A 26,387-nucleotide genomic window follows, 5' to 3' on the forward strand; every position below is an offset into this window, starting at 1 on the left:
CCTAGTATTGTACACTTTACGTAATATGATAGCCAGCTGCTGACAAATACATGAAAGCATTTCAGTATCGAAATGAAAATGAAAATGTAATTTTCAGAATGGCAATGTAATCCTAAATTTAAATTTCCCACTCATCCATGCAAGTTTGGGCTCAAAATGAATATTCAAATTAAATGTACGTATACTATTCATATATCATGTTCACAGACATATGTGAACATACTTCATGAGTAGCTTTGTGGTCGAGGTGTAGGTTTTGAGGATGGTCACTCAAAGGTGCTTTAAAGGAGTTGTCTGAGGCTGCTGAAAAAGTGAGCCAGTGGTTGTGCCTGAGGCACTCGCAGACTACTTAGGGTTGTGAATTAACCTGAACTAAAACTGAGATATGTGAAATCTTGTCGGGGTCTATTGTGAGAGACTGAGGCGGTCACCCCACGTTTTTGAGATGTGGGCGCCTGGACTTGGTGGTGATGTGGGGAAAAACACGGTGCAGGAGATGGTGGCTCTTATAAAAATAGATATCTATTTATTTACATATAAGGGAACTCTCCAGTAACCCCTAAACATATATACACAAAATGAACAAACATAAATCAAAACACAAACAGTACACACAAAATTGAGGCAACTTGCTCCATAGGCACAAACTATGTAAAATAACTAGGCACACACTGTGTTCACGCAGCTAAACACAGCAAACTCGGCATATCATTGGCACATTTAGGCACAATCCAGGACCATTCAAGGCACAAGCAAGGCACACAATAAGGCACACAACTAAGCAAAGAAACTAAGCATAGAAACTAGGCACAGAAACAAAGTACACAGTGTTTACACAACTAAACACCCCTTTACACTTCACCTCACAGCAGGGAAGTGTTTTCTTATGCCAGTCCAATAGTTCAGTGCTCCTCCAATGCCTCGCTCAAAAGTCCTCCCTCATGAAAATGAGGCACCCTTTAAATAGGGCAACCCATTGGGCTTAATTGGACCAATTAGGTCTCCCGGGTCCAGCCACTATCGTGGGGGAGCCCGAACCCAACCATTGCGGCTGGGAAGTCCACCCCACACCAGGGCCAAACTCCTCTTATGAGTCACAGTGAGAAGGGGGGAGGGGGGGTGTGAAGTAGGTTGTTGAGCGGCAGAGCCAGTAACCAGGAGAATGTTTTTTAAGAAGCCCAAAAAGGGGTGCAGATTTATTTAAGCTGCCGGCAGGTGACAGACAAACTTTAACATTTAACAGTAATAACTTTTTCAAAACAAACAACAAACAGATACTTAATTATACTGACTAGCAGTTATAGCTTCATTAACAAAAGCAATAGGCATCCTCTCAAGTCAGAGGTCCAAACTCAACTCTCCTGCCCTTCACTGGTTGCAGGTTATATTTCCTATAACTCATCCTCCTAGGAGTTAACCATCATACATAAATCAATTATCTAAACAGACAACAATTATACATATTAAACCTGTATCAAGCATACAATAATTTACATTTAGCATCCTCATATGCACAAACATATTAATTTGGCTTCTGACACCCAGCTACAATGTCATTCTTCCATACGGAGGAAAACACCCGTCTCCTGCGTGAATAAGGAAGAGGTTTTCAAATATGCGCTCTGCTTCGGTTGCTTGCCGGTTAGGCTGCAGGTGAGCTCCGCGATTTGTCTTCCATTTTGTCCCATGCGTGATCCTTCTCACAGGCTCAAGCACTCACGCTATAATGTTCGCTGCACACTTACCGTACCGTACCTCAAGCATCCACAGGCTTCTCGCCCCTTTGAACTTCTTTTTGGGAGACAGATGAGAGGGCCATTGGATGTGCTTAGGGAGGCCTGGGAGGGGCCTGAAACACAGGAGGCCCATAGCATCCTGGCTCATGTCCTCAAAATGAGGGAAAAGATGGAGAACATGACAGAGTTGGTGCGGGCAGACATGGAACAAGCCCGAACTCGCCAGAAGGCCTGGTATGATAAGGCTGCCAGGCAGCGAAACCTCACACCAGCAATCCATGTCATATTGTCACGGGGTGACCCGATTCAGTGGGGGAGGAACGACATGCAGATGAATTGGGTTCCCATGGGGGCGAGTTAACGCAACACACAACCTAGAAGTAAACAAGAGCCTCGGTGTAGCCCCTTTCATTACTGAATCAGGCTAACTAGCGTCAGGTGTACGGCAGTAAATAACCAAGCTGGCCCATTGGTTAACGTTGGAGTGAGAGTGCTTTATGGAACAGGTGACCGTCAGTATGGGGGAGAGAAGGATTCGGAGAGGTTGGGATCCGAAGAGAGGACGGCGCTCAGGTCCCAGGCGACCGACGAGGGGATGCGCGTCGGACGGACAGACAGGCAAGCTGCTGAATGGAGCTCACGGAAACCGGCATTCTGCCAGAGCTGGACATCGCGAACCCTCCCTAGTCGCGTGCATCGCGGAAATCCGGGATAAAGACTATCAAAGCATAGGAGTGGAGAACTTAATGAGCTGAAGTACACATACAGCAAGGAGCTGTTCAAAGCTTTCATCAGCTTTCAAAGACGTCAGGTGTTTTCCTGTCATGAACTTGACTTATAGAGCTAAAAAGTATTATAAATTGGGTCACAATGTCGATCATATACCTCATCTTAAATCCTCAAGGATTGTACATCTCTGTGTACACACACAGTGGCTCTGCTGTGGTTCACTTCATTTTGGAGACACAACAGGAGAGTTGATGTGTGAAGACTATTTCCAAGAATATTTAATCTGTTATCTCTTGCATTATCTCTTGTAAAAAAAGCCACATTGTTTATCACGAGAGGCACTACAGCCATTAATTAATCGGTAATATATGCAAGCTGTATACCAATCATACAATTAATCTATTATTGGGTGCAGTGACGTGCGGTGAGGTTCGTGGCTGGTGAGGCACAGAAACCGGAAGTGATTACGACATTCTGGTCTCTAGTTGTTTAAAACATAGACATGTATACATACAAGTTATTGTCTAATACCAGGACTTTTAAACGATCGTTTTTTTTTTTTTATTGTGATAAGTTATAAGGCTCAATACTCAACTGACTTGTTAACCGAACTTTTACATAGTCATACGACTAAACTTACAACCGGAGACGGTTGTGACGGTGGTCAAACAGGGGACTGACGAACACTGTGTAGGTGGTCCTACCATAGACTACATTACCCAGAGTCCCCTTTTCTCCTGTATCCCTTATCTGATTCGGACTGACTCGGTATTGGCCGCAACAAGGTCATAAAACTGGTGACGCGTTTTGCCCTTTATCACCGCGGCAAACCCAAAACTCGCTCTCTCTCGTTTGGTTTTCGCTGCAGTGAAGTCCATTCATCATATAGAGATACCCTCCCTGCAGATGACCCCTCATCAGGACAAAGGACAACACGACGACTCATAGCTCATAGGACTTCTGATCAAAGTTCTAATCTATTTGAAATCGCTAGTTAAAACCTGAGTTTATATCGATATACTACACTGCAGCCCCGCAGTTTAATTGAATAGGAGAAGGCGACCGGATCCCTCCTCCCTGTTATTCAAGTCGACGAAAAGAATTCTTCATCCCCTTCAAGACTCATCACGACCCCCACCAGGCCGCACCAGAGTCCAGTTGACGAACTGCTTTAAAGAAGGAAGAAACCCGGCATTTCCCTGCGCCTGCGTTCCACGCTGCTCCAAGGAAACCCGCAGAAAACATCTTGGTCGCCACGCAAGAGCGATCGAAGTAAGGCTGATATCTGGGCAGAATTTAGTTTTACCTGTATGTTTTAATCTGTGTGATAAGTTTTGTTATTTGATTTTGTTTAAGATCTAAATGCAAACTGTAATTTCACAATCTACCCGGTCTTTGACCGTTGATAATCTTGCTTAGTTCTTTTGCTAGTTAATTAGATAGGTTTGTGCATGCACTATCTCTCTATCTCTTTCTCTCTCTCTCTAACTCCCTTTTCCATCACCACACGAACATATACACGCACACATTGCAATCTCAGTGTTGTCGAAGATCTTAGTATTTGAATTAAGGCCCAGCTAGGATTTGTCCTTAAGGCAAAATCCTTTGTTCTAGGCATTCCATACTCGTGCACCTCCCCCCAACTAAAGTTGCGCCTAAGCAAACTAAAGTTTCCTGTCTCGGACCCGCAGCCGCATCCGGTGACTATCCTAACTCTAGTTGGAGCCGGAGACACGATTGACTTCGCGCACAGAGCATCCCTCACCTGTGCGCTTGCGCATAGCCTTCCTCTCACTTCCCCCCTCTCTCCATTGAGCGCGCAACCGCGTTTACTCGCAACTGCGCATACCCACACACGCACCCGCTCACACACGCACGAGGAAGCTAACGCACCCTCCTCTGCCTTGCTGAAACAGAGCACCTCGTTTCACAACTCCACTTTGTGCCTTGCTCGATTTTGTTACTCCAGTGTATTGTGATTACACCTGATTTTATATTACTGTTAATCACCGTTTATTACTTTTAATAAATTGTTTATATTATACTTAAACAATTGTCTTGCCTGTTATTGTTCCAATATTACACTGAAAGCCATTTTCCGCCAATCAAGTACTTCAAATGCCTTCACTTTTCTAGTTGTTTCATAAAGTGTTATAGACTGTGTAATGATATTGTAGTACTTTAGTATTGTGATACCATACGTAGATTGTAGCATAGTGATACAACTAGAGCTTTCCATTGTTTAGTAATTTAATTATAAAATATTAAATACTAAATTTAATGATTATTACATTTTATGAGACTGATTTAATTAACTTAATGTAATAACCCCGGTTTCACCTACAACTGCGATTGCTTTGTTCTTTAAATCCTGTATCATACACAAACAACAGTTGGCATAGGCAGCATTGCTGACAGGCAAACTTCTTCTGTCTCATTTTATACAACACATTAATCAAATAAAAGTAAACCAGTGCACAAACAATTCGAACAACCAAGCACATATTATATTACACACATATAACACACATATTTCGCTATTGGAGCAACATACCTGTATCATACACAAACAACAGTTGGCATACGTAGCATCTGCACAAGTAAAATAAAATGATAAAATACATCAGGTTCAGTATGGCAGCACGGTTAGCTAGCTAACGCTAGCCAACGCTAGCTAACGGAACGTGAGGAATGGGAAGTCCCAGCGCACTATAGCTAATCACAGTGTGTATATATAATGAACCTCGTAGTCAAGTGAAAAATATCATCAACTTTCTGCCCATTGACAAAACTGCTTTACAACCAACACAATACATATTAATCATAGAAAATACACGTTACATGTCGAAGTTGTCGACATTCACTGCATCTACCTATCTAAAAGTTTACAAATTGTGATGGTCATTTTGCATAGTGGACCTACCGCTGACAGGCAAACTTCTTCGATCTCATTTACAGTCCAGACATTGTCACGCATTGAGAAGAGATGACAGGGAAAGAGTGAATTATCTTCTGTCCCGTCATTTGAAGCTCCGGCATTGGTCTCCCATCATTGATCATTTCACGTTTGGACTGAAAGTCCAGTTTTGAGAACTGCTTCAGCTTAGCAATAAAATCATCTCGGTTACTTACGTAACCTCGGTTCCCTAAGCAGGGACCAGATATAACAGATGGGACATGACGTTAGTCACGGTTCCAAATCGAAGCATTTATCAATTCACGCCTGAAAGGCTGCGATTCGTCCATGCTCCCTCCTAAGCCCGCCCCCTCAGGAGCCTATAAATTCAGGAGCACGGATCGAATCATCCTTGGAAAGAAAACTGAGCGTAGAAGTATCAAACCAAGGGCAACACTGTACACGCAACTTTTGTTATATCTGGTCCCTGCTTAGGGAACCGAGATGTTCCCTATCGCAGTAGGACTGCGATATAACAGATGGGACCGTATATATTCCCGCGTGATAATAGAGTGGCAGCCAATCACACACACCAACTTACACATTGCTTTTGCCCTCCTAGAGGTTCATACAGCAGCTGGTGCTGAACATTATAGGGCACATCCTTTAAACATAGGCGACAGGGATCAGTGATCCCCCGCCTGTAGGAAACCAACCCTAGAATGGTTCATTCGCAACGTAACACGTAGACGCTAATGAACATATACATCATTATATCGTTCTCAGGCCAGGGGATTCAAAGATCGCCTGCCTGTAGAACACCTTGTAAAAAACTAGGTTCAGCCACATCTAACATATAGAATCTAATGAAAGTGTGGCGAGAACTCCAGCTTGCAGCTTTACAAATGTCTTCCACTGAGACTCCTTTCAGTAAGGCCCAGGAAGAAGAGACCCCCCGCGTAGAGTGCGCATGCAACTTCTCCGGGGGATCCAAAGACAAACTCTTATAAGATAACACGATAGCCTCTACTATCCAACGGGAGAGGCTCGGTTTTGATAGAGGTCTGCCTATTGCACATGCGCCAAAGCACACAAACAGCTGATCTGATTGTCTGAATGCCCCAGTGCGCTTCACATAGCAGCGGAGAGCGCGTACTGGGCAAAGCTTATTCAAACGTTCCTCCTCTGCTGACGCAAAAGAAAACTGCTAATTCAATCACCTGATTGCGGAATGGGGTTGCCACCACTTTAGGTGTGTAAGCAGCATTAGGTCGCATAACCACTTTGTCCCCAGCGATCGAGAACTGAAGGCACGATGGGCTGACGAACAGGGCTTGCATGTCACCAACGCGCTTTGCTGACGCCAATGCCAGTAGCAGCGCGGTCTTTAAAGAGACAAATTTCATGTCCACTGTCTCCAGGGGCTCAAATGGAGGCCCTGTGATAGCACGTAACACAACCAGCAGATCAGGCTGAGATGGCCGCCAAGTACATCTTGAGAGTGGAAGCCGCCTTCCCCTCATCAAACAACTGCTGTAGGAATTCTAATATGACGCCCAGTGCGTCTGCTGCCTGAGGGTCGCCCCTCGATAACAGGTCCGCCCCGTAGTTGAGGTGGCCTGGAATATGAACTGCTCTGAGGGAACGAATGTGAACCACTGCCCACAGGAGCAATCGGTTCGCCCAGTGGTACAATGACGGGGAGCGCACTCCGCCTTGGCGGTTTATATACGCTAATGCCGAAGTGTTGTTCGTCCTTACCAACACATGCTGACCACTTAATCTGGGTAGAAAGTGCCGCTGTGCCAGGATGACCGTTCGCAGTTCTAATACATTTATATGTGACACAGCCTCTGCTACAGACCAGCGACCGTTCACATATTCCCCTTCGCAGACCGCTCCCCACCCTTTTGTGGAGGCGTCTGTGGTTACCACTACGCGGTGCGTCACTATGCCCATGGGGCCTGACGCCGCAAGGAACTGCGGGGTTCTCCAGATTGCCAGGACTTTCCTGCATCTGGGGGTCACCGTTATTCTGCGGTGTCTGTCCTTGGTTGAACTGAGTCTCAAGGAGAGATACCACATTTGAAAAGGCCGCATGCGCAACATCCCCAGAGGGAGAGCGATCGCGGCCGATGCCATCATGCCCAGCAGCCTTTGGCAGCACAGGGACGAGACTGACTGTCCCAGCTGGAACTGACGCACGCATGATCTGATGGCATTTATTTGGTCTTGAGACAGCCTGACCTCCATGGAGGTGGAGTCTAGAACCATGCCTAGGAAATGTGTGGTCTGGCCTGGGCGCAGAACGCTTTTTTCCTTGTTTATAACAAAGCCCAGTCGGTGCAAGTGTGCCACCACTAGATGGCAGTCTTGCACCGCTACTGCCCTTGAGCGAGCGCAAAGGAGCCAATCGTCCAAATAATTGAATAAGCGTAAACCTCGCTGTCGAAACGGGGCGATGGTGCTTCCACGCACTTTGTGAAAACCCTCGGTGCCAAAGCCAGGCCGAACGGGAGTGCGTGGAGCCTGCCAGGCTGGGCTTTGAGTTGAATAGGTCGGGAACTAACCCGCTCATAGTCAATGAGTCTAAACCTAGATCTGCGCCCGCTCCGCCTAGGGAGGGAGACGAGATCTGGGGTTGCCCCCTCATGGTTTCGAAAAAAAATGGAGGGTGCGAGTGCACTGTGTGCACCGCAGGGGGAGTTGCACAAGCATGCCGTAGCACTGCGCCTACTGGGGCAGGGACTGTGACATTTGAGTGTGGTGCTTGTGGGAACCTGCTTACCGTGCTTGACATGAACTGTGCATGAGAGCAACGGGCGGATTTCTGTGGAGGCGGTGGGGACTCCACCGCTCCCCCCTGTCTTTTCGGCGGTCGACTGTTCAGATCAGGTGGCCGGCGGTCTGCCCTGGCCCTTCCCCCGGCGAGCAGCATGCAGAAGTGCAGCGCGTGAGGCGGAGGGACAGGTCGCCTGGTGTCCTTCCCCCAGCGACGCGGCCAGCTCCGTCAGGAGCTTGGCCTGGTAGCGCTGTAGGAGAGCTGCCGTGTTCGTTGAAGAGGCAGCCTGCCCAGCTGCTAAATACGCCTTCTCGGCCAGAGCCGCCTCGCGTGGGCAGGACGGGTTTCTGGCCGAGGCGCATCGTGGGGGAGGCAGGCGAGAGGTAGCCCGCCACCGCGTCCTCTACAGGCGGAAAAGAGAGGTACCCGCTCTCCTTAGCCTGGTCGAGGTGCAGGTAGGAGGCAAAACCCGGCACTGGGGCACGGCCCGAGTAGGGGGTTGCCCACGTGGTCTTGAGCTCCCCATGCACCTCCACAAAGAAGGGGAGGGAGCTGGGGGCTGCCACGGCTGGGCCAGCATAAAATTCCCCGTCCAGCAGCGTGGCCTGCACACTGGGAGGGAGAGGGAGACCGAGGCAGCTCGCTGCCCTCAGTGCCACCTCATGCAGCTGCTGGCCCAGTGTCCTGGATGTGGCCGGGGGAGAGGTTGCCCGCTTCCTAACATCCAAACTGAGCTGCATGTCCTCCTCGTCCGAGCCCTGCTCGTCTGAGAAGTCAAGCAGACTCTCGTTGTCCAGGCCGAAGTCCAGCTCCGGCACGGGCTGGTCCTCACAGCCTGGAGGTAGCTCCACCGCCTCGTGGTCCGCGGCCACCAGGCTGGCGGGCGACGGCGACGGGGAGAGGCTAGCAGGTGCGGCTTCGGCTGTAGAGCGGCTGCCTAACACCGTGCTGCCTGAGGCTGAAGGAGCGTGCAGTCCTTCGGGGGGAATTCCCCCGGATGGAGCTGGCGCTGCCTTCCCAGTGTCTAAACGTTCCCACAACGCCAGACGCTTTGTAGCCTTAGCTAGCGTGAGGCTAGCACATATGCCGCAGGCTGGGTCGACGCCAGAGAGAGCCGCCTCCGCGTGGGCCCTGCCGAGGCAGGCCACGCGACGGCGGTGGCGGTCGCCCGTGTCCCTGCCGTGCCCACAGTCGGGGTATGCCTACCTGGACATATTCAACTCTTAAATGAGCGTAAAGCACACAAAATTCAAATAACGAGCGTAGAATGAAGGTACTCAGATGTGGATACTTCGGGTCGAAGTTTTCAAAGAGGATGATTCGATCCGTGCTCCTGAATTTATAGGCTCCTGAGGGGGCGGGGCATGGAGGAGCACGAGCATGGACGAATCGCAGCCTTTCAGGCGTGAATGGATAAATGCTTCGATTTGGAACCGTGACTAACGTCATGTCCCATCTGTTATATCACAGTCCTACTGCGATAGGGAACTTCCATTTTCGCCGTCAAGTAGAAGTGTAGAAGAAGAGCAACGTTCCCCAGCATAACCCCGACAGGTGCGTTCTCGCACGCCCCCTTCATTGAGGCAGAGGTACTGTGTGCCTCACCTACATGATTTTTCAATGCGTTTTGAGCTCAGCTCAAAGGTTCTACGCATGCGCACGCATGCGCAAAACCCAGTTTGGAGCGATTGCGCAATCCTAGGTGAGGCACTGCCTCACTAGCTCCCATAGACAATACATGGTGCCTCACCTGACCGCACGTCCCTTGTTTTCTCCCGTTTATTTGAATAGGACATGCGCAAATTCAGCGATTTTGATTATAAAAATGCTCGAAATGATTGGAATCATGCAGAAATTACACCTATACCACAGATTAGTAGAGAAATATGAATATTTATTTTATTTTATATATATATATATATATATTTTTTACTTTTCAAGATGACAGGCTCTGCCTCACCTGCCTCATATGACCACACGTCCCTGATTGGGTGTATGTCATAATAGGCTAGGTTTTATAATAAGCTGCTCCGCCCTGTTTTGAGTAGCCTCCAAACTTCTGGTGCTCTGCTGCTTCCGCATTACAAAGCTTCTCCACACAGATCAGCGCTGTTCTTGCAGTAATAGGCCTACGTCTGCAAAGCCAAACCACAGAGCCACACGCAAGTGCACATTTACACAACTTTACAACTGTTTTTCCTCAAAACTGATATTACTGTTTTCATTTACCCTAGCCCCCATCCAGGAAGCCTACCTCCACCTGAGCTGAGCATGAGCCCCCCAGGTGAGCTGAGAGCAGGGAAGACGCTGACTCTCACTTGCCGCGCCAGAGACCCCTGTCCATCTCTTCCGCCAGAAGTGAAGATTGATCCTGAGATGGGCAGCAGCCAGGAGTCTTTTTGCAGGTACTCAGGTTGGAAGCCTCAGTTAGGCCCTCAGTTCAAAGTGAGGAGCTAGAATGTAATAGCTTCACCTCCTCCATTCCATATGAGAAGACACGGACCGCCGACAAAACGTGAGTGACATCTGGGGCTTTTCTGCTCTATCGCTATACACGGTCGGTGGATAAGCCTGTTTCCAAATCCCAACATTATCCACTAATAGTGCTGGTGCGACCTCCTCGTCTGACGCCGTTCCAAGCTCCTCTTCAAGGAGATTGTTCGTAACAGCCCACGAGACGGGATTCCTTATGGTGCAACTCTCACTACAAAGCAAAGTGGCAAGTAAGGCCACAATTTTGTAAAAAAATGCAAGTTTGTTGCCCACTAGAGGCAAAATCGAAGTGGTTTTGTATGTGCGCCGTTACATCACCAACAGCAGTGTTGTTGCAAAACATACACAAACTGATCGGTGCCAATAAAGCAGCGACACCCTGTGGAGTATGGGTGAGTCGTCACCTTATATGTGTGTCATTGTAAAACACACCTAAAATTCACAGAAGTCTGTAGGCCAGATTTATTTCCACACTGTCAATGACAATAGCAATTGTGGATTCAAGTAATTAAATCATACCTGCATGTGTGTGCGCCGTCGGGATATAGACACGATAATGAAGTTTTTATTCACAAGTTTCTTGCACATTCTTTTCTAACAATGGCCTGTATCAATTATTGCTCTTTCTCATGGCAATACACAGGATATTCAGTGAAGATATTCAAAATAAAAAAACAGAATAAACTTTAGTGAAAATATTTGAATGGATTATAATACATTTCTTGAATAGATGCCATTACAGTTTTTAAATCAATGTAATGACTCACATTCTCTATGATTGATAAAATACAACAACACCAATGTAGGCTACTACTTCCACCATGATTAACTGATGTATTTTAAAATGAGCTACATATTTTTTTAAACGGAAATAAGAATTTGTTGGTAATCTTGTGTTAGACACAGCATTACAAATACTAATCATTAAGTATGAAATTAAAGAGCAAATGGCCTATTGCAAATCTGATAATCCGTTACAAATTCTAAAAAAGGTATATCATTTTCCTTCAAAAAGTAGCAAAATGCCAGAGTACACTATATTAGTTTATAGCCCTGGGAACAGGTAGAAGTGCCTTGAGAGGGTGGTCCTGTCTTTGCATACCATCTGTCTTGGAAACTTCTCAAAGCGTCTCATAACCTATTGGAAGAAAACAGTGTTGTCAATACTTTAAGGAAAGAAGCTACCCTAGGTTTATATGGTTCAAGTGAAATTCCTAAGTCAAACTACGATAACAAGAGAACAAGTTAACCTTCTGATCAAGATCTAAAAAGATCTGAAAATATATGAGAAACAGACCAACTTAGTTGTTCTATGAGAAGGGTCAGTGCCCCCATCAGGTTACTGACAAGTTTTAAGAGGTCATAAGATGATGGTGGTACTGATGGTCCTGATTGGACAGACTTTTTACAGCCCTGCAGCTGCCACAGGTGACGGATTATTTTCTTTTTGTTGTCAGAGCATTTAATTTATTCATTGCTATCAGGATGTGAAGAGGATTTCAAGAAATGTAACAAAAATGCTTCTGAAATAAATCGCCTTCCCTGCCTTAAATGTCTACTGCCTGGTATGCACTAGAGAATTAAATGATTGAAGTCTTATGCATTATAATTACCTTTGTGAACAATTCCTCTACGTGGTCCTTGTGAGCATGGGTGTTGAACTCTTCCACAAGGTACTGGACAAAAAAAGTGCCCTTCTCCACATCCCTGTAGGATTTTGTATCTGAGGAGAGAACATAACCTCAGTGTAATGTATATAGTGTGCTGCATTGATGCATTTGTTCATTAATGGACCCAAGAAACCAGAGTGAAACAGAAGTGATCCACTAACCAGGTGTGCAGGAAAGAAGAGAGATAAAGTCTTTCTCCTTATGTTCCATGTCATCACTCTCAATAGCAGCACTGTCATCCTGCATGCCATCCGACATCCAAACATGTCCATTCTCATCTGAAACAGTAAACTGTGATTACTTCTATGTGAGAATGACCCAAAATGACCACATAGAACACTCAAGAGTAAAGTCAGAAAACTACCTCCTCTGCAGGCCTGAATAAGAATGACCTTTGGTTTGTTACGTAATCCAGGACAACCTTTGGTGTTCAGGTGGTTGTACATCTTATCGATGTGGAAAACGTCAGGGTTGGGATGGCAGCTATCCCGGTGCACACCCAAGATGGCGTCCCTCTTCCCGTGTGACATTATTACGACAAAGGTACTGTCAGATGCAGCATGCTCCTCACGTTTTGAAAAATCTCTGACGGCCCTGTCCATCTCCTGCAGGGATAGACTTTGTTAGGGTAAATATAATGTCTTGTGATCCTTAATTATCTACACCATTGGCAATACACACTTTTTTGTGGTGAAATAGAAGCAATCTCTTTGATAACAATATGACCATTTCTGCTACTGGTCAATTTTGGTTCATCACAATTAACTATGCATTTCAGCCATGCCTTAAGGTTGACAATCTTAAAGTAGCATAACGAAACAATTGCTAATCGCTAACTAGTTAGTCAACAACTGTCCTAACACAGTCAAACATCAAGCAAGTGCAACACAAGACAAAGCAAGACGGCAAATAAGCTACTTACTAGTTCGGCAGACAGTAAAAACCGGGCGGCTTCAGGCAAACCTACATTACCTAGTCATTTGCCTACGGACCCTGGTATGGCAATGGGACGGAGGCGATTCTCCATATTAAAAGTCAATGTAGCGCTCCAATTTTTTTAAAGCTGTTATTTTAAGATAAAACTGCGTATCCTAACCCAAATCCTGAAGTACAATTACTGCATAATGCCACTTTAATGTACAAGAAATAGGTTATTTTTACAATCGAGAACCCAGTGTAGATTCTGAACGGTGCAAGATCATCATCCATTAAGAGTGCATTCAACCAAGTTATACAAGTCGGTACATTTTGTGGGACTAGCAGACAAATGTAATCTTGCCTACCTCACCAGAGAGGTCCCTGTGTTTTACTACTTCATATCCCAGCTCCTTCAGCAGAAACTCCATTCTCTCCTCATCTTTCTCGGCCCCTCGTCTCAACAAGCTCTCACGGTCAAACTTAACATTGTTAATGAGTAGTGCCAGACGCTTCCTTCCAGGCTTGTAGATCTAAGGGGGTGGTGAATCACAAGAAACTCACCATTTGCTGTTTTTGTAAATGAGGTTAAATTATAAAAGGACATGTTTTACATTACAGTTTTTCTCGATTGCTAACACACATTTTTTGAAAGCATGCCTCGTTTTCTCAAAACTCTAAACACAAATCCCAAAACCACTCACACAAAATGCAAAACCCTTTATATCTCCTGCAAAAGGCAACTTTGCTTTCAAAACAGTGTTATATCACCTCAAAAGGGTACTTTGTTTTCTAATGACAAACACAGCCCATTATATGAGTAGGCATTCTAAGCATCGATTGAACACTGATGTGCTCAATGGAAAACACTACTATGAAATGGGAAAACACCAGTATGAAGGCCTTATCAGGAACATTATGTTACTATACGCCTACTCCTGTAGTAAAATATAACTGTATAATGTTTTTACGCAAATATAAAACAACACACATACATATACAGTAACAACTAAAATATTTCTTTATTTTTTCCAAAAGTGCTGTAGCCTATACATCACAGCAAACACAAATGAATGTGTAAATGATTTGCACAGAACAAACAATAGGATATAGGCCAGTACAGTCAACAAAAAAAAGAAAGAAAAATGTAAAATAAAAAAGGACAAAAAACTACTGCATCCTGTTCTAGCTCAAGACAATATTGACAATGTGCTATCAGAAATAGACCTACACAGTGTTGTGAATGTTGTTGCATTTTGTGTGAGTGGTTTAGGGATTTGTGTTTAGAGTTTTGAGAAAACGAGGCATGCTTCATGTGTGTAAGCAATCGAGAAAAACTGTAACATTGGATTGGATTACAATACAGTACAGTAATGTGTCAGTGCTGATAGGACGCAATCAGTTGTGGAAATGTATATGACTTACTTGCACATAGTCATAGCATAACTGTTTGACTGTCGGAGTTTCTGACAAAAGGCACCCTGTACACCTGCTTTATTCTCAAGGTGTTCCGCCTTAGAACACAGTCCACTGTGGCTAGGCTCACTGTATTGATGTTTAGGAATATGTCTTGGTCATCAATGGTTGCACTTTGTATTTGTTTACGTAATTTTACAGATACAGTACAATGGAAAATACAAGAATACTATGCTCCTGATAAGGCATTCAAACTAGTGTTTTCCTGTCATAGTAGTGTTTCTTACCTATTCCCTCTTCTGAATGTCCAGAGAATGGATGCAACTGAGAAGCGGCTTATATTTGGTTGAACCCTCTGGCCAGCCTCCTGCATGGTCAAACCATGGTTGACCACAGTGGCCCGAATCTCATCAGAGATAATTACTTTATTATTTTTCTTGCTCTTTCTCTTCATCCTCTTCCTCCTCCTCCTCCTCCTCCTCTTACTCTCACTCCTCTGCCCTTCTTATCACCTCTCACTTCAATGTTGCCATCAATTGTTCTCCAAACCAGGAGCTAACCTGTGGCCATCATATTGCTAAAGCTTTGATTTCAAATGGCACAACAGCCTTGGAAATGTAAGTTTTGCCAATTGAATAGCAGTGTGTTCTGTCTGAACACAAGGAGGTTTTGGCATTGATGAAGTGTGCAAAGTAGAGAGGATGGTGTTTAGTGTTTTGAAGAAAGTGTGTTTAACAATTGAAATATGTGTCTAAAGCAGATAATTGTGTGTTGTGTTTTGAAGAAAGTGCGGTTAACAATTGAAATCTGTGTCTAAAGCAGATAATTGTGCTTATAGTTTAGCAGAATTGGTTTAGGGAGTTGGCACATGAGTTACAGGTTGTGGTCATTGTGCCATAAGTTCCAGTTTTTGAATGTAATCAATCGAGAAAAACTGTAATAAAAAACACTTTACCCTGTTTCCCTCCTGAAGTTTCTGTGACTTGAACTGCTCTGAGCTGGTAGAAGGACCTCTGATACAAACGACTCATCTGGGTTCTCAACTGAGACCTGTGGCATTGGTGTTGCCACCTGTGGCATTGGTGTTGCCACCTGTGGCAATGGTGTTGGGGCAGCTGGAACATAATGCAGTTCGGTCTATAAGCAGGCAAGTGATGTATTCTATTTTCAAAATGAGAAGCACATAGCTGCGCAGAGCTCCAGCAGAGGATGAACATCCATGGGGCACTGTCATTAAAATGTTATTTGTTTCATCTCAATTAGCTCAATGAGTAATAGTTTGATAAAAGTTTGATAAAAGATTTATTCGTTTGAATACAATGCAGTTATGATTTAATTAACAGTTTCTATTCAAACACTTTAAGTTTATGACCATATGATTCACAATGTAGCCTATGAGTAGCCTATTCGTCTTCATACATCTGGAATGTTACTCACTGGCAAAACCCAGCACATCGTAGAGATTTTCATCTCTCTCCTTGATATACTCGATCATCTTTTTAGAAGATTTTTCCCCCTTTTTCCGAACCATGTCAATAAGACAGCGAGCCTTGTCCGTCCTCGCTTTGTGTTCTTCAATAACCGATTCCATTTCCTCTTCATTCAAGACACGTCCTTCGTTGAGATCGTCCAGCAATTGCTTGAGTACGGGTGCAGATACGTTCTCCACAAACTTAGTGCGAGCGTTGTACAACTTCACAGCTATTCAATAATAATAAAAAAGAACCAAGAATGGGTATTCATCTTAAAATACCTGTGATGTCTACGCTGTTTTAGCGATCAATTGGAGACATTTTTAATAAGTGTACAGTAGTGTGGAATTGTTCCATTCTGGTATGACTGACTGAACAATACCGCCAAATTCTTGCAAAGCGAAAGTAATCTCGTTTTGAGTCATAACTTATACATTTTTTGTTTAAATGCATTCATAAATTAAGCACATCTGGTTCAGCGGCATTTTAGTATAACAGCAAGGTTCTAACCCAAGGCAATTGTTAAAAGAAGGTGAAGAAACAAAACTTTGCAAAATTCAGGGCAGAAGACGTGAAGACAAGGCGTGCCAGGAGATACTGTATATGTTTATAGGCTGTATAGTTAGAAAGCAAATATAAATAGTTTTAACGTTAATCTTACCTGCCATTTTTTAAATATTCAAGTTTTTTTCCCGCAGAATTTACCGGTGTGGTAAACGAGACGAGTCACAAAAGAATTGAAGGACGTAAATAATTCTTCCTGTACTTTGCTTAACCCTGATTGGTTCGTTACAGGTTGTCATGCCTAGTCCTTTACGTAATATGATAGCCAGCTGCTGACAAATACATGAAAGCATTTCAGTATCGAAATGAAAATGAAAATGTAATTTTCAGAATGGCAATGTAATCCTCAGTACTGTTCATTCAGCCGGGGGAAGACTGGGAACCATTGCCTGAAAACCTTAAGCAGCAGCAGCAGAGAGAAGACCCCACATTGCAGAAGGCCTATGACAGGGTCATGCATATAGATGGTGCCTCCACAGGAGTTCCAACGACATTGGCTGGAGATGGGTATCTACTTCAAGATGGATTTCTGTATCATCAACCAGATGAGGGCAGGGTCGAGCAGCTGGTGGTGCCTAAGCAGTTTAGGCAAAGGTCAAAGGTGTAAGCCATGGTGCATAATATCCCATGGGCAGGTCACTTGAGCAGCACCAAGAGTTTTGAGAGAATTGCGGCCAGGTTTTGTTGGCCAGGACTATACAGGGATGTGCAGGAATACTGTAAACTTGTGCTGAGTGTCAAATCACCAGTGGCAGGAAACCTAGCAATTTTCCCTTTCAGTCTACCAGTCATAGAGGTCCCATTCACACGCATAGCGATGGATTTTGTAGGACCCCTTGAGAGAACCCAAGCAGGGTACAAATACACCCTCCTACGCCTACGTAAAGTGACCGCCCGCCCCATTGCACAGGCCCTGTTGCAAGTTATTTTCTAGGGTAGGCATCCCCAAGGAAGTTATTACATATCAGGGCACAGCCTTTTTTTGTCAAAAATGCTCAGGCAGCTATATAGCTTGCTGGGTATCAAGCGCATTCGGACAACTCCGTACCACCCTCAGCCAGACAGTCTGGTGGAAGCTATTACCAGACGTTAAAGGGCATCCTGAGGAAGTTTGTGGCAACCAATAGAAAGGACTGGGACCACTGGCTGCCCTACTTGCTCTTTGCGTACCAGGAGGTACCTCAAGCATCCACAGGCTTCTCGCCCTTTGAACTTCTTTTTGGGAGACAGGTGAGAGGGCCATTGGATGTGCTTAGGGAGGCCTGGGAGGGGCCTGAAACACAGGAGGTCCATAGCATCCTGGCTCATGTCCTCAAAATGAGGGAAAAGATGGAGAACATGACAGAGTTGGTGCAGGCAAACATGGAACAAGCACAAACTCGCCAAAAGGCCTGGTATGATAAGGCTGCCAGGCAGCGAAACCTCAAACCAGCAATCCATGTCATATAGTGCGGTACCCACTATCATGTCATGTCACATTTACTCTCTGTTTCAATATACAAACCCGGTTAATTCACTCATACATACAGATACTCACAGTCTCACCGAGCACTCCAGTCCTGCTGCTTGTTTGCGGAATGCGGAATGCTGATGAGCGGCATTTCTGCACGTCCCACGGGGAAGGGAGAAGGGAATTGGCATGAGGGGTGTTTGACTTGTTATGTATGTATGATTTTGGGTGCACTGGTGAACTTGGTGGTGGGCTTATGTATTTGTTAATGCAACATACTATGGATATTATAGGACTAATGTGGGGAGGGTTACCCCACTAAAATGGTTGGGTCCAATTGGGGATGATTGGTCAAATTTAGCCCAATGAGCAGTATTATTTAAGGGTGCCTCATTCCTTCAGAAGAGGTGGCAGAGAAGGAGTACTTATCTGATGTGAGGTGAAGTAAATACTGAGAATACTGTTTGACTAGTTTGAGTACTGTTTGAGTACAGATTTATGTTTGTTTGTTATGTATATGTTTGGGGCCATTGGAGAGATTCCCACAGCAAAATAAATAATATATCCCGTCTTACGCCAAAGACATCCCTTATATTCCATTTACACCAAAAATACTGGCAGCTGAAAATACATTATATATATATTATACAATAACCCTATCAGTAGACCTATATACATTTCGGACACAGAACATTATTAGCAGAAGATACTGTATAGTATGAAATCTCTGCCCTTACCTGGCCCTTTCACATTGCAGTAATAGTGCCTGTGGACAGTTTGGTGTGAACTTATGGGCAATAACCCTATCAGCAGGCCTACATAACATGAATTAATTTGCACTAAACAGAAACCCCGGGCATACCCCTTTTAGAAAATAGTTATGTTACGCCTCAACTTTTGGTGGCCCTATGGGGGCAGACAACACTCCACCACTGACCCAAATTAACTACTAGTTAACTACTAGTACTAGTTTGTCTATTAATATAAACAAATACACAACAACTATACGACAAAATGTCCAGGCTGATATGCAGCAAGGCCAGCAGTCCCGAAGCTAGAGGCCTCTTCCTCTGCAGCAGGAAACTAGAGACTTTAACTGCTGCTTAATCACCTGGCCAGGTGCATCTCATCCAGCAATCAGGTGTAGCACAACCTGGGCGGAGCTACAGAAAGGGAAGGAAGTGGTAAACAAAGCACACATGTTGTAGTAACAAGTTATTTTCCGTTATTTTGTAAGAGCTGGAAAATGATCAGTTCCCCTTTTTGAAGTTTTCCTTTATTACTGTCAGTCTGAGAGGACGGACTACATTGAACAGATCTGTATCAGGTAGGGTGCTCCTCTGTATTAAACATTTGAATTGTTTTCCATGTTCAACCTATTAGACAAAGAATATATCTTAATACACATGGAAGTGTTACAATAAATATAATGTATTCAAATGTTCTCCGATTTGATCATTTCATGGGTGGATTCATTTAGCCTGATAATCAGACTGTACCTGACACACCTTGACATTCAAACTGGAAACTGTGCGACAGTGGGAAGTCTTGATGTTTAAAAATGCATTCATCTTTTTTCTCTAATGATAATTTACTTTCATCACTAGATCTTTATTCACATGTATTTGAAATATGTTTTTACCACTCATGTTTTGATCAATTTAAAGTTGAAAATGTAAAATGAATTGAAGGTAAGCAGAATAAAAACATTTTAAGTTATAAAAAAAAACTCAATTGCGTAAGAGGAAGTAGTGTTCAGATTGTGCTTGCAGGCTGCTCTGGTGAGGAAATGGAAAGAACATGTAATGCATCATGATGGGCCAAGACACATTGCAATGTGTCCCCAATGTCTCCCTTTATGTCATTGTATCATTTTTTTCTTTTTATGAAAGGAAGAAAATATGTTTGGGATACTGGCTTCATCTGTTATTGGCTTCATGTTGCAAGGTTAGACCTACATGTTTACAATACAAGGTGTATATTTCACTATAATACAGTAGCCAATAGATATACCTCAATCATTACCTCATGTTCTGGTGTGGCAGTTTAAAAAGCCACACATGTATTAACAGTAGAAAAGCTGTTGAGGCGAACCATGTGCTTTCCCTGTATAGGTTGCCTTTGCACGGAATGGTCCATCAAGATGCCTGGAAACATCACTGCCGTCAGTGGGTCTTGTATTGTGATCCCCTGCACTTTCACATTACCTGCAAAGTACAACGCAAAGCTCAATAATTCAACAGTGTTGTGGTCAAGGGGGTTGATCGGTGGCCCTACAGTGCTTTCTTCTAATAAGCAGCTGGCCAGTGACTTTGGGGGAGAGATTGTGGGAGACTTCAAGAGCAAGAACTGCACCACCGTCTTCACAAACCTCCCTCAGGGATTCAGTGAACCACTGCTTTTCAGAGTGGAGGGACCTAATGAGGTGAAGTACACATACAGCAAGGAGCTGTTCATCAGCTTTCAAAGAGGTCAGGTGTTTTCCTGTCATGAACTTGACTTATAGAGCTAACAAGTAATTATACATTTAAAAAATATATATTCATGTACCTCATTCTAAATTCTCAAGGATTGTACATATCTGTGTACACACATAGTGGCTCTGCTGTGGTTCACTTCATTTTGGAGACAAAACAGGAGAGTTGATGTGTGAAGACTATTTCTATTATCTCTTGCACTATCTCTTGTTAAAATGCCAACATTTTTATCACGAGAGGTTTTACAGCCATTAATTAATTGGTAATATATGCAAGCTGTATACCAATCATACAATTAATCTGTTATTGGGTGTATGTCATAATAGGCTAGGTTTTATAATAAGCTGCTCCGCCCTGTTTTGGGTAGCCTCCAAACTTCTGGTGCTCTGCTGCTTCCGACACACACACACACACACACACACACACACACACACACACACACACACACACACACACACACACACGCACACACACACGCACACACACACACACAAACTTCTGGTGCTCTGCTGCTTCCGCATTCCAAAGCTTCTCCACACAGATCAGCGCTGTTCTTGCCGTAATAGGCCTACGTCTGCAAAGTCAAACCACAGGGCCACACACAAGTGCACATTTACACAACTTTACAACTGTTTTTCCTCAAAACTGATATTACTGTTTTCATTTACCCTACCCCCCATCCAGGAAGCCTACCTCCACCTGAGCTGAGCATGAGCCCCCCAGGTGAGCTGAGAGCAGGGAAGACGCTGACTCTCACTTGCCGCGCCAGAGACCCCTGTCCATCTCTTCCGCCAGAAGTGAAGATTGATCCTGAGATGGGCAGCAGCCAGGTGGAGTCTTTTCTGCAGGTACTCAGGCATTCTGGAGGACGCCTCAGTTATAATGTAATACCAACAGCTGACAACATTCTATGACCACTAACAGTAATGTAAATGTAGTATAAACAATGATGTGTTTTTCCCCTTGTAAACAACCACTTAAATGAAATCCAGCTGAAAATTATAATAATGTCCTTATGTGTATACCGGTAATAATTGCCTTATCTTTATTGATGTTTTAAGGTGGATTCTGAGCAGGGGGTCAGGTTTGTGACTGCCACCCAGAGTTTCATGATGAAGCCCATTCACCATGGTCGTAACGTCACATGTCAAGCCATATACCCTCGAAGAGATGGGGGCAAAAGCTATGGAGAAGTGGAGAGCCTGACCCTCAACATTCTGTGTAAGAGAGAGAGAATGGGGAATTGAGTTAGTGAATGACTGACTGAGTAAGTAAATCATTAAGTGATTGAGTGAGTGAGTGAGTGAGTGAGTGAGTGAGTGAGTGAGTAAGAGAGGGAGCGTGAAAGAGTGTTTGAGGTCAAGACCAGCCCACTCCAGTCCTTCACATGAATGATTCTGGTCAAGGACCTGTTCAGGACCAGATTAAGTCAAGCCAGTTCAACAGTTTATGAAACATTGTTTATTTTCATATACTTCCCAGTGACAACATGTTCCTTCACTCATCGTAAGACAGCATGGGAGACAGACCTTGACCTGAAACAGTTTTAACAATTAAAAAAAAATTCTGAGCAGAATGGACAACAATATATTTGTTCTAAACCCTCATGCTTGATGAGGCGAGTTATGCCATTAGACTCTGTTTTGACAAAGCATTTTGGGTTGTTGGTTTGACTTAGTAGTAGGGTGGTCCTTTACTTGGAAACACCAAACACGTTTCTAAAAACGTGACGCTAGCAAAACCATCGTTTTTCTAGCATTTTTTAGGTGCGCTTAAAAGTTGAAATATTCTCAACTTTTCAGCGCAAGGCGCGGAGGCGCACCGCTCATCAATGTCACACTCGGCCCAGGCAGGTTGCGCACGCAGCTCCGCTTCATAGGCGCCGGGCAAAATACTTTGTTTTTGAAGCGTCTGCGGTTTTAAAAACGCGTTTGGTGTGTTTCGGCCCTTAGGCTGTATTGCCTCAGCACATGCCCTAGCCTTTTTTTTTTTTTTTACCCCTTTTGGTTCACACAAAACCCTGCATGCGACCCTACTTGAACCATCAGTATAAGCACTCAGACCATTCAACTATCTTCCACTTTATTCAAAAGCAGCAGTGAACAAAATCTATCCCTCTGACTGGTTTCTAAACAAATCTTTTTGAAATTTTATTACAATTTTAACACCAGGTTGTTACATTTGTCATTCTTTTTCTCAATATACTTCTGTTACTCTCTGTGCTATATACTCTGTTCTGGAAATACACTAAGAGAAGAACCTAGGTTCTGTCCTCTTACCACTTCAGCTGACCCGAGCCCTGTTGCCTTCTAGACGGTCCACACAACACCAGGGTCATGATGAGCCTTCCGAGTCCGGTCCCAGTAGGAAAGCTGGTGACACTGCGCTGCCACAGTGAGGCCAATCCCGCAGTGACCAGCTACAACTGGTGGACAGAGAACAAAGGACATCTGGTTCTGAGGGCCACGGGCCAGGAATTGGTTCTTATGGCTACCTGGGCCGACAAGGGTCTGTATGCCTGCGAGGCCACTAATCCGTATGGACAGGAAAAGTCTGCAGTTGTGGCTCTGGAGGTTGAAGGTGGGTCATTTTCAATGGCAATGCCATTTTGTGGTATACACCCATGCAGCACTGGGATATATGTAGCTGGTAATATTTTTGAAGTTCATATAGGTGATATTGTGTACAATTACGTCTACAGCAGCTATCCTAAATGTTGGCTTAGGTAAAGAGGCTAGATATTTCAGTCTTTCAATCATTTGTTGTTTTCATAATAAACATTGAGATTATTTTTGTATTTTAACCACACAGGTCAGCAGTGCTCTATGTTGCCATACATTGTATGTGGGGTTCTGGCCTTTCTGTATGTCCTCACGGTTGCCGTGGATGTTTACAAATACAAAAGGTACGTCAAACAACTGCAGCAAAAATTAATTAATGTTAATATTAATTGATACAATTAATTGTTAATATTCATTGATAAAATTAATTGTTAATATTTAGTCTTGGTAATGAGTACACAGCCATTCTGTAACAGGGGTGTTCTGAAATGATTTAGCTTCTTTGTTTTTAGTTGCCATGATTTGTATCTATTTGTACATATTTGTATGTAGTACATGCACGATTGTTATGACTCATCAGCATGTTTGACTGTGTGGATGTGTGTAGAGTTGTTGTCTGCAGTTAAATGGTTGAGGCATGGGCTAGGCTACTAAAGCCCTATCGTTTCATGGAGATGTCTCTGACATGACAGCACCCATGCCGGGATGACTTCTAGGCCTAGACCTGTGGTGTCTGTCTTTAGTCTTTTTAGTCCATCCATCTGCTCAGGATACACTCAAAACAAGTCCAAGGGTTATCTTAATTTTAAGCAATGTGTCAATTTTAAAGCATTTCCCCTGTCACATCTTCTGTGCAGAGTTCCTTAAGAACATCATTATCTAAATTCATGTTAAGTGTTGGATTTCAAACCACTTTCCCTAAAACCTATACCTTGCGCAAACAGTCAAAAGCACTGACTCCTATAATAATATGGATGTACTAACTGAAAGGCTTATGAAGGAAGCCATCTATAGAAGTGCACATTGTAACCTGTTCTATTCTGTTCTACACGCTCCTGGTAAATAGACTGATTGTAAGTATATTTTTCCTTTGTTCTTATAATGAATTGTTCAAATATATGAAATAGCCCTGTACTACAGCGTAGTAATGGTATCCGCTGCATGTATACAAAAATGTGCTAGATTGAACAGAAACACAGTAGTTACCAACAGTCTGCTGTTAAAATTGTGTCGTGTCTGAATTAAATGACTTTGATTTGGTTGTAATAAATGCCTATTGGACCAAAAGCAGACTTTGAAGACCCAAGAGACGCTTTCAGGGCCATATGCTACCCTGGCTTTAGCAAACATCTCCCCAGATTATGAGCAGATTCAGGTAAGGAGCACAGCCGCCCTATGGCTTCCACAGTGTGACCTAATCCACGACTATGAGCAAAGTGTTTCACTCAATTAAATTAAATTAAATTAAATTAATTTAAATTCAATTGTATTTATATAGCGCCAAAACAATAAAATTGTCTCAAGGCACTTTCACTCAGCACCATGTAATACTAAACCCCTCATCAGCACCACATTTCAACATGTCAACGTGTGTTTTTATTCTCACTGGCTCATGTGTTGTTGAGGTTTTCAGTTAACCATGTGTGTTTGTGTGCTGTGCATGTGTATCATTTTATTCTTCCTTTGATAGCAAAACGTCAGGAGGATGCCGGGTACAGAAAACGTGTGTACTGAGAGAAGACAGAGACCAGCATAACGAATGCATTACAGAACTCTTGAATGGAATGGCCTGATCATTCAGTCCACTATTAAGTTTGAACTATTCCAGTATTACAATTCATCAGTATTGACATGTTATTAGTCGCTAAATAGATTGTATATATTAAATAGATGGAAAATGTAGCCAATAGAGATCCATAGGTTTCAGCCAAAGAAGAATATGTATATATTTTCAGCATTGGTCTCAGACTGGGTATGAAGATTTAGCCCATGATTAAAACCAACCGTTTTAATGCCAGAAAAATGACACAAAGAATATATCTCACAGTTCAAGAAAATGTCAACTGATGGTTAAGTGGCACCATATCAATAGGTGCATAAAATGGGTTCATAACTGGAAATTTAAGAGAAGCCAGTGCACGCCTGTAACATCCACTGCGCTATTCACAAGATGCATCTCTTCATTCGTCTTGTGGTTATATTGTGGTTCATTAAACTCTCTGGCCAGTTTAAATGACATTGTTTTTGTTGTTGACTCTCTTCTCAAAAAAAGGAAAATTATCAAGTATATGTAATTGTCACCATAGTGCTATTAAATATCACATTGCCACACCCAGTAAACAGAAGTCCATATAATCACAGGGGCTTGGAGTAAGCAACAGTGGGAGTTACACAACTGGCAGTTCAAAAAGTGAATTAATCAAATTCCAGTGTAATACCTAACTCTACTGTAAGCTTCTTGAAAGATACATGGGCTTGATGAACAACTCAAAAAAAAAAAAAAAAACTTTCAAGGGAATTCTTGACCCCCTCCTCAAAATCAGGTCACCTTGTTTTCCAAAAAGGTATGTTGTATTGTTCATAGACCTGAATAACCAAATGATGAACACTGACACCAGAACGTGAGGAAACAAATCATTGTATTAACGGTTTTTATCATGAAACATTATTATTCAGTAGTACTAATCAGAGGGAATGTATCATTTAACATCATCAAACAATATAAAGATAAACAGACTGTTTTCCAGTACCAGAGGAACACCAGAGTAGCTCGAAAGATGTGAAATATCTCCTGTCATGTACGCTAATGTTGTCACTCAGATGCAACTGAAGTAGCGGGATGACTGAATGGTTATAAACTGGGAATGTATGTGACAGGCAATTACATGAGGACGGGGGTGAGAAAAAATGCTCCACCACAAAAGAGGCACTAAATAGAGAAGCGATCACTTCTGTTGGTGAGCAGTGAGGGTTAACCAAAGCGGTCACATTCCCAGCACGCTGGTAAAATGTAGGGCTTTCAGTTCGTTCATTTCTGAAAAATACAATTGAGTGGTTGGCTCTCTGGAACTGTAAAGTTGAAGGACCCATGAGGGTGAGCTGTAGGTCATTTCCCCCCATCCCAGGGCCAAGCTGGCTCTTAAGCATCAGAGGGTTCCGGGTAGCCTCACTTCCATCACGACAACCATTTAATATCAAAATGAATGTAACACTCAGCCAGCGGATA

The 26,387-nt window shown here is 43.6% G+C and overlaps 3 protein-coding genes across 5 annotated transcripts; 1 reads left to right on the forward strand and 2 right to left on the reverse strand.

Moving 5' to 3' along the window:
- Positions 1–11,558: 11,558 nt before the first annotated feature.
- Positions 11,559–15,717, reverse strand: caspa (caspase a). The gene is made up of 6 exons (XM_042709337.1): positions 15,658–15,717; positions 13,590–13,754; positions 12,671–12,911; positions 12,468–12,584; positions 12,250–12,359; positions 11,559–11,774 (listed from the first exon to the last, which is right to left on the reverse strand). Exons 1-6 carry the CDS (start codon positions 15,715–15,717, stop codon positions 11,682–11,684), a joined length of 786 nt encoding a protein of 261 aa, XP_042565271.1. The 3' UTR covers positions 11,559–11,681.
- A 203-nt stretch (positions 15,718–15,920) lies between these two features.
- LOC122133556 (caspase-1-like) lies at positions 15,921–16,894 on the reverse strand. The gene is made up of 2 exons (XM_042709998.1): positions 16,771–16,894; positions 15,921–16,338 (listed from the first exon to the last, which is right to left on the reverse strand). Exons 1-2 carry the CDS (start codon positions 16,775–16,777, stop codon positions 16,067–16,069), a joined length of 279 nt encoding a protein of 92 aa, XP_042565932.1. The 5' UTR covers positions 16,778–16,894; the 3' UTR covers positions 15,921–16,066.
- Positions 16,895–19,395: 2,501 nt separating this feature from the next.
- LOC105908640 (myelin-associated glycoprotein-like) lies at positions 19,396–25,397 on the forward strand. Of its 3 annotated transcripts, none has more exons than XM_031584248.1 (9): positions 19,396–19,450; positions 20,016–20,070; positions 20,238–20,594; positions 21,285–21,448; positions 21,662–21,821; positions 22,914–23,505; positions 24,228–24,234; positions 24,450–24,536; positions 24,852–25,397. In XM_031584248.1, the coding sequence occupies exons 2-6, from the start codon at positions 20,025–20,027 to the stop codon at positions 23,327–23,329; spliced, it is 1,143 nt and encodes a 380-aa protein (XP_031440108.1). In that variant the 5' UTR covers positions 19,396–19,450; positions 20,016–20,024; the 3' UTR covers positions 23,330–23,505; positions 24,228–24,234; positions 24,450–24,536; positions 24,852–25,397. The 3 variants fall into 3 exon arrangements, with proteins under 3 accessions (XP_031440108.1, XP_031440113.1, XP_042565933.1); XM_031584253.1 differs by having other exon boundaries at positions 24,453–24,536; XM_042709999.1 differs by lacking the exon at positions 19,396–19,450 and having other exon boundaries at positions 20,016–20,097.
- The last annotated feature ends 990 nt before the right edge of the window (positions 25,398–26,387 follow it).

This window comes from Clupea harengus, chromosome 2, assembly GCF_900700415.2.
Source record: "Clupea harengus chromosome 2, Ch_v2.0.2, whole genome shotgun sequence".
Lineage (NCBI taxonomy): Eukaryota > Metazoa > Chordata > Actinopteri > Clupeiformes > Clupeidae > Clupea > Clupea harengus.

Coding starts and splice junctions, on each gene's coding strand:
- caspa (XM_042709337.1), bottom strand. CDS start 15,717: ATGCCACAGGTGGCAACACCAATGCCACAGGTCTCAGTTGAGAACCCA. Junction 12,360..12,467: donor TCTTCTTTCCTGCACACCTG/GTTAGTGGATCA, acceptor TTCTCTCCTCAG/ATACAAAATCCTACAGGGAT. Junction 11,775..12,249: donor TAGAGGAATTGTTCACAAAG/GTAATTATAATG, acceptor TTCTTCCAATAG/GTTATGAGACGCTTTGAGAA.
- LOC105908640 (XM_031584248.1), top strand. CDS start 20,025: ATGTTTGGGATACTGGCTTCATCTGTTATTGGCTTCATGTTGCAAG. Junction 21,449..21,661: donor AGGTGGAGTCTTTTCTGCAG/GTACTCAGGCAT, acceptor TGATGTTTTAAG/GTGGATTCTGAGCAGGGGGT. Junction 21,822..22,913: donor CCTGACCCTCAACATTCTGT/GTAAGAGAGAGA, acceptor GTTGCCTTCTAG/ACGGTCCACACAACACCAGG.